General features: G+C 45.5%; 1 protein-coding gene across 2 annotated transcripts in view; it reads left to right on the top strand.

The window, feature by feature from the left end:
- Positions 1–4,153: 4,153 nt before the first annotated feature.
- LOC119401954 (uncharacterized) overlaps positions 4,154–8,355 on the top strand; it is a 49,167-nt gene continuing 44,965 nt past the window's right edge. For both annotated transcript variants that reach the window (XM_037668985.2, XM_037668984.2), the window contains exon 1: positions 4,154–4,955. In XM_037668985.2, the coding sequence (XP_037524913.1) occupies positions 4,663–4,955 (293 nt within the window). In that variant the 5' untranslated portion in view covers positions 4,154–4,662. The remainder of the gene's footprint in view (positions 4,956–8,355) is intronic.

The following is an 8,355-nucleotide window of genomic DNA, read 5'->3' as shown; positions in this document are numbered from 1 at the left end:
GCACTGTAGCCTGTAACTCCTGAGTGAAGCTTTGTTAAAAGTTTCGCGTTTGGCTACAGATTAGTTACTTCTCGTTGCTGTGGCAATACCTTTTCAAATGCTTGCGCTTTTTTATTTTCACGTGGATGTAAAGTAGAACGCGTGGGCTTTTATTTGACGCGATTCAACGTTCAATATTTTTTACTGTGACACCTGCCCCAAGTGTCTAGTCCTCGTTAGCTTACACATCAGTGTAATTTTTCTTTCTGTGCCATATGTAGTGCATCTTTTCTTTTTTTGCGAGCAATTGCGTGTAAGCAGCTGGACAGAATGTTTGGTCGAGAACTTTATTTATCTTAAAACATAGGAGGTTCTGACGTTGCACGAATAATTTGACGATTTGCAAGCATTTTTCGCGCTTGCTGCACCAAAAAACTCTGCCCTAACCGTAATCCCAACCAAAATTTCTCGCTGACAGATTTAGTTGTCGCGTTTGTAACCAAATGTCGAAGGTCAGTGACATCAGTCCGTCTTAAACTTTTCGTCCGCTACACATTTTTGTGACCATTCGTAAAGGGGGCGGGCTGCATTGTGAATGGGATACAAATATAATTTGTAGATGAGTTATGTTTAGAAAAACAAAGAAATGCATTGAGGAGAAGCGGACTTACAGCAGAATTTTGCAAATTGTCCTAATCGTGAAACAAAAAAGAATGTTTGCAGGTGTGTGTGTGTATGTGTGTTGCCTTGGAAAATGCAATGTACGCCATGCCAAAACCTTCTCATACTGATGTTTGTGTATTTTAATGTCGATATCCTTGTTTCGATGTACCTTTATTTATGGATGTGTGTGTGTCTGTACGATTCCGCAAGTTTATGCAGATATCGCTTGACAGAGCCATAAAAAAACAAGAAAAATAAAGCACTCTTAAAACCTGCATGTTTTTCAAATTCATCGCCTTGCATGCTTAAAATTAGTTGATCGATTGATGCATTCATCTGCTTGTTCCATGAAATGAGGGAATACTAACAGAACTAACTTACCTCTTCTTCGCATTATAGTCTGAACCTTCTAAATCATAGAAAAGATATCTGCCAGTGTCGGGAGTATCCTAAATAATTTTATATAATGCTCAATTGGTAAAGCTGGGATGCGCTCACTCACTCCAGTGCTGTGATGACAGTGGCTAGTCTTTCGCATGCCCACTTGAAGGAAACATGCACAGTGCTTGTGGTTAATGTTTTTAAGAGAAATTATCACACCATAACCTTACTGCTGAAAAACAAGCAAATCTTGCATGTCACAACACTTTTAATAAGCTGACGTCCTGAACTTTAGTATAGAATGAGAAGTACTACCTTGTACTAATTGTCTCCCAACCTTCAAACTTACTGAGGCGAAAACAGTGCGTAGAGACGAATACGAACAGACACTTGCTGAAACTTGCTTATCATTCTTTTACCCTGTTATTCTTTTATGTGCAAAAAGCATTTGCATGATTTCTGCATCTTCAGAAACTACGATGCAACGCTCCTTTAATGCCCAAAAATAATGATATTTGTGTAAATGCATTGTCTACTGTCAGTAATGGGGCACAAGTGCAGGAGAGGCTCCTTCTACGAAAGTATGCTATGCTTGCATTTCCTGAGCTTTTTCTTTACTTGTAGTTGGGCTACCTCAAGGCACAGTAAAGAAAGTTTTGAAAGGATTTACACAATTCCAGATTAAACAGTAAGTCTAGTAAAGCTTTTCAATTACCATCATCCTGAATCCACGTGCTGTCAGCATGGGCGTCGGCAGGATTTTGCCTTGGGGGTTGCAAACCCGTGTCACATCGCGGCTGGGGGAGGGGGGGAGAGAGAGAGCTGGCATAGCTTGGGTGGGGGGCAAGTGCCGGTGTGGCTTGAGGGGGTCAAGTGCCCCTTTTGCACCCCCCTCCTTACGCCCATGGCTGTCAGCTTCCATGCAAATGAGTAGTGCATAGAAAACGGAAGCAAACGAAAGAGACTTGTACAGGACAAGTGCTAAACTTCAAATCGTGTTTACTTGGTAACATACATGAATATATACTAAAATCGTTTAGCACCTGTCCTGTCTACAACTCCTTCACTTCTTTTGTCTCAGTTTTTTTTTTGCGCTACTCATTTGAAGTTGCGCATTTTTAGCAATTTGCTGCACTCGGCTGTCAGCTTACTGGTACGCTGCAGAGGCAAGACTGCCTGAGAAGGGGCAACCAGGTATGATTGCTTCAGATTAGAAAAACCTTTTCATACGTGAGGGCATTTCTTATAGTCTCCACTGAGAGTGAGGACACACGGCGAGGGGCTTCAAAGGATCAACCAAACAATTCCTTACAGGCTTTGTTGGCACACTTTGATGCGATGTTTAGTTGGGATAATGGTAATGTAGCTGGTGTAACTTATATCACTGTGATGGGGTTTTCTTGAGAGCCTCAATTGCCACCACTTTTATGTACCTTGGATAATTTCCTGCAACTGCATGTGCACCGTAATGTCATACACCTGTTGTGCACAGTTACGCCTAATCTACTTTAGATTATTTCTAGACGACTACATGTAGGTTGTACACTATAGATAGTTCTTGTGACTGCACAACAGATGGGTCACAAATTACCTCATTTAAGTCCCCGTCGGTCAGCTCACCTGCAGTTTCGTCGAGAGTACTGCAGTATTATGATTTGTGCATTCGAACTCCTAAGTATGTCTAGTCATTTCCTATCTGAAGCAAATGAAAAGCGTATTGGAAGCACATGAAAAACAACAGTTGCGTAAGAAATTATCGCACTATCTCCGTCGGTCGGCTTGCCTGCAATTTCGTCAGTAGTATTGCACTACTGTGATTGGTGCATTCGAACTACTGCTGAGTACCTCTAGCGATTTCTTCTCCAAAACAAATAAAAAGCATATTGGGAGTGTATGTAGAACAAGTGGGAGATCTTTACATTTCCAATTCCAGGGAATTTCAAGGTTCACAAATTATCAAATTTAATTCCCCCTTGTTCAGCTTACCTGCAATTTTCTCGGGAGCATTGCACTTTGATTGGCACATTTAAATTTTTGCTAAGTACCTCTAGTTATTTCTTCTCCATTGGAAATCAAATGAAAAGCGATCTGAAAGTGTATGAAAAACAAGCTAGAGGTCTTGACATTTTCAATGGGCGTTTTGTTTTCAGAGAACGTCAAAAGTAAATTTATTGGGTGTAGTTTACTTTTTCCATTTTGAATATTTCAATCTCACTTACAAGGCAAGTGTGACGTCGCCTTCTAAGGCAACGGCATTTTTATTGTTTGTGTAGGTGATAAATTGATGGGAACGACACGTGCGACAACACTCGGCGGTGTTTGATCACACGCTACGTTTGAGCTGACCCCGCTTGTATGCGACCCGACCCACATACATCTCGCGAATCGACCCTCTCAAAACCGCAGGTGTCTTCCAGGAGACGCGCGCTATTATCTATTGTCCGAAAAAGTCCGCGCGGAAAAGTTCAAACGGCACGCTGCCTGTGCGGCATGGTGACAAAACAATTAGATCCACCCTTCGTAACGCCTAGCTTTTTAAAACGCAGCTCGAAAAGCTCTCGCGGTCGCTTTATGCAAACGCGCCAAGAAGGCCGCTTGCTTGTTCAGTGGGAGCTGGAGGCCGGATGAAACGGCGCGCATGGCTTTTTACCATGGCCTTGCAATAGTCCCTTTACAACGCGTCATGGCGCACGTTGACGCAACGCCGCGAACACGCCGCCGCTTGCCAAGGTTTTCCAAACATTAGCCGAAACAGTACGTGTCAAACGTCAAATTTCTTCCGTAAGCAATATGTTAAAATTAGCGAACGCGCTGCTATCTAAGAACAAAAATATTAAATAAAATTCATAAAAATTATTTAAAAATTGCTTAAAACATAATTTTTTTGTTCATTAAGAGATGGCGCCACAAGCTGTATGTGCAAATTTTTTATTAAAAATTGGGGAAAATATTTGAGTAGTTTTGGGGCTTTGTGCACGGCTGAGGTGTTGAGGCGCAGTCAACCCGTGAGCGACGGCGCACATTGCGTCGCTCCAACAGTCCAACGCTGTCGTTGTTGCTGGCAACCCTGTTCCACGGGAGGGTCTTCCCCCGCCCTTCTCTCCCCAGCCCCTTCCTTCCGCCTCCGTGTTTTTGGTTGTGATTACTTGACAGGTGCAGAGAGTCGTTTTGAGGCGTGCGTTATGCGCGAGTCGCCGTCGCGAGCTGCTACAACAACGCCAGTGGAAAAAGAGCGTCGAGAGAAGCATGGCGCACTGCTCGCGCCCATGTGTGTGTAAACAAGGAGCTCGGCGCGGTTGCTTCCCGGAGAGCTGAGAAAGCATCCTCGAGCGGTGCTCACGCTAACGACGTATGTAGTACGTAGCAGCAGCGTGGTTTTGCGTGGTGCTGTGTTTGACCACAGTGGAGCGAGGGAGCGTGCGAATCCAAACCACCAGCGGAGCTTCTCCGCGCGCTCCTCGTGGAAAAACGGAGGCGAGTTTCCGAGCTATCGTTTTCCTTAACCTCCCCGATCCATCGCAGGACTGTGCTCGCGCTTTCGCGATCCCAAATGGTAATCGACGGTGCTTCGGCGCGCATCGTGGTTAGCACCATCTCCCGTGCCCCTTGTGGCGTCGTCACCAGTGGTCATCATCGGACATGGAAACCCCGAACGGCAACGCCAGCTGTGCTCGCGTCGACACCACGGCCGTGTTTTTGGACGTGTTCGGCGATAGGACAGAGTTCTCGACTTTCGACGAGTTCAGCGAGCTGTTCGTGCGCTTCGAGAAGAAGTCGCGATACATATTCCGCGTGAAGAACTCGAGCAGCGTGGAAGCGGAGAATCGACGCAGGAAGGACAAGATCGACGCTGCCATCAAGTACTCCGGACTGGTGCTGTGCTGCGTGAACTGCGGAGACGCCAGCAAGACCCTCAAGAGGGTCCAAGAAGGGTGAGTAGCTGCCTAATATATATATATATATATTTTTTTTTTTTTGGTGCGTGTGGATCCCCCCACCGCGGAAAGCCTCCCAATTTTTTTTTCGTGTGTGGACTCCCCCCACACCGCGGAAACGCGCCGAACGAAAACGCATTCCGCGCGACGATTTGTTCGTGTTTTCGCGCGCCGCTTATTGCGGATAGGCGAAGCACAGCGCGAATTCCGGTTTGCGTCACAGGGCGTGTGTTGTGTGAGCGCGCGCACTCCCGCGTGTTGCGTAATGTTTACGGGCTTGGCTTTTTCGCGAGGCGCAGTAGATAGCAGCGCGGCCCGAGCAGGAAGTGTGTGCTTGCGATTGCGTTTTGCTGCAGGGATAGCTAGGTTCGTGTTTTGCCTGCGCACCGCCGCGCATGCCTTCGAGGAAAAAAAAAAAAATCACGTGTTGCGTAAGAGCGATGCGCATGCAACTAGTTCCGCACTGAGAGGGGCGCTTGCCTCCCTTGGATCGCGCACGTGAGCAACTGACGCGCAGTGCGTCGTTGCAAACTCGTGTCTCGTTTTTTGGGGGGGCGATGATGACACACCCGGGTTTGTTTCTTTTTACGCGATCCTTCATCCAGTGCTCGATCGTTGACCGTTCTGGCCTCGGAGGTAAATAAGCCAGCACTGCGAGCCCCTCCTGCAAGTTTAAAGTCCCTTCGAAGTTGATGGCGCTTTGTCTTAGATATTTTGTTTCGCGTGCGCCCTAGCTTCTAGGAAGGGGCGTACGTTGCGTGTTGCGCTTTTGCGTTTGGTCTTTTCGTTATTCACTGGGACGCGCTCCTCTCTAAAAGGGCAAAGGAGGAACCAAAAAAAAAAAAGCGGAACTTGCAACGCCCCGAGCTCAGCGGAGCTCTTCTTGGCGTTGCTTCGTGTGCTTTGGAATGCGCTTGTTGCGAAATGCGCGCTGGTGTTCGGGGGGAGCTGACTCAGTGGCAGCACGTGGTGAAAAAACGCGCGCGCTTGGCCTGTTCCGCATTTTCTCTCTCCTCTCTTTTATTCCTCCACTGGTGCGTTTGTCTCTACACTTCCTCCTTTCCCTCACCCCTCTTTCTTCGTAGTTTTTTTCGTGTCCCGAAAAAATTGTGACTAACGCAGCCGTCACCGCGATTGTCAGCTGTAAACGTCCGTGCGCGTAGTGTCATGGTCATGGCTACGCGCAACGGCTAGGGGACCTTGGGATCTTGCGCGGCCATCACTGGGCGTTTAGAAAGAAAAGAAAAAAGAAAAGCGAGTGCCGATTATATCTTGCCGCGACAACTCGGAAATTGCTGGCGCAATCCTAGTTGGCTCGCATTGCAGGCGCAGGGCAAACGCGGAAACAAAAGGTTTTTCATGGCGCGCGCAGCGCTAGCTGCGAACCACGTGTTTTAAACGCGGTGCCGTGCGCACTGCCAGCGGCGTTACCTCAGCACCGTTGTACAATAGGGAGTTTTCCGGCGCTGTAAAAAAGCAGTCGTGACTCACTGAATTCGCGGAAGTCTCACAGCAGTACATGGCTTTCGCGTGCGTTTAAAGAGCTCGTTTCGCAGAAATTCCGGTGTCGACGTCATTGGTTGGGAGCGAAAATTCGAGATAGATGCAGATAAATAATGAAAGTGTTTGGTCCGAGTGAGAATCGAACCCGGGCCTTCTACGTGGCAAGCAGGTGTTCTACCACGGATCCACGCCAGTGCTTGAATCTGCCTCGTTAAAAAAAAAAGACGCTGTAAGAATGTCATGTAGTGGGAGGATTCTCCTTAACTCTCGTAATATTGCGTGGCAGAATCGTAAAATCACATCAGGCGTCAAAACATGTGAATTGCGCAATGAATCGGTGGTTTATAAAGCTGCCCACCCATTACAAAGTGTGCATCTTCGCGTGCCACCTTAGAGTGTGGTGGGTACTTCAATTTGCAAAAGGACGAATTATGGCTTAGTGGGCACTTCGCAACTGTACTCGCAGTAGGTATTCTAGGATAGTTTGAAACAACTAACAACTAATGTTATGCGCACAAATGTTCCTATCCTTGCAGCACATTTGAAGGCAACGCGCATGGGGCCCGATTACGCTATCGCGTTCTACTCTTGAATGCGCAGCTCAAACGTCCTCCAAGTTTTTCACTTATTCACAAGGCCTCCACAGGCTACAGCAGGAGTATTGTGTGAGGGGGATTATACAATACACAAGTTCACGTAACTGGAAGCGTTATAACGTGATTGTAAGCGCATTGTTATGGTACATAAAGACGACAAAGTAACGTTAGACAAATAATTGTTAGCGAGAGGAAACGAGACATACAACTCATAAACGGAGTGCTGAGATACTCATTTGTAAGGGTACATAACGTAACTATAACAAATTGTACAATAGCGAATAGCGTGTATGTGACTTAACGGAAGGTAGAAGCAACTAGTCGTGAAAAAATGGTGGTTACTTTGTGACAAAACTCAATTGAAAATAATTTTTTTTTTAATTCGCAAGTCTTATTTTCACGTAACACGAAGAAAGAGAACGGTGCTTTGTAGCTGTCGCCTGATTCCAATTTATTATTCCTTTTTCCCAATTTGCTTTCTGTTGAAGTGAGCTGTATTCTGCTTGCAAAACAATGATAACCTTTGTCGTCTCGGTGTTACAGTGAACTATAGCGACGTTTCCTCGACTTTATTGTATAATAGGGAGTTTTCTAGCGCAGTAAAAACAGTCGTGACTCACTGCATCACGGAAGCCTCACAGCTGTACTTAGCGTACGTGTAATTCAGTTGAAGAAAATCTTTTAAAAAAAGTTCTTATTTCCATGTAAAACGAATAAAAAGAACAGTGCTATGCAGCTGTTCGCCTTATTCCAATTTATTATTAACTTTTTTCTTATATGATTTTGTTGAATTGAGCTGTATTCCGCTTGCAAAACAATGATAACCTTTGTCGTTTTGCCCTCCCTGCAAATATCAATCCATCAATTTTCTTTTTGTCTCCCTATTTTTGTGCGGTATTCCAGCAAGTCGCGGTTTCGTTGAAGAGATCTTTTGCTGGGTGCATTCCTTTCTTTTTCTTTCTTCTTAGCTCTCAGCCACTGCTGCGCCTTACTTAGCTCATTGATGTCAGTGCGGGACTATATGGTAAACATGTCGTTTACAATAAAGTTCATTTCGGTGGCATTTCTTAAGATGTTTACGTTACAATTTCTGGAAGGTTTGTCCGGAATCAACACTTATTGCCGTTCTAAAGTGTCTATTTCAAAGTGTCTCCCCAAAATAACCTGACTACTTCTGTGTTAAATATTACCGTTCCATCACTGCATGGCACCAATGACGGCAGATTTATTTAGTGTAGTGAGCTATTTTAGATTTACATAAATTATAAGCTTTTCCTTCTAGTCAGAACAGTTCATGA

The sequence above is a fragment of the Rhipicephalus sanguineus genome, chromosome 8 (genome assembly GCF_013339695.2).
Source record: "Rhipicephalus sanguineus isolate Rsan-2018 chromosome 8, BIME_Rsan_1.4, whole genome shotgun sequence".
NCBI lineage: Eukaryota > Metazoa > Arthropoda > Arachnida > Ixodida > Ixodidae > Rhipicephalus > Rhipicephalus sanguineus.
Note: the sequence above shows the minus strand (reverse complement) of the source record. Positions and strands in the feature narration are given on the sequence as shown.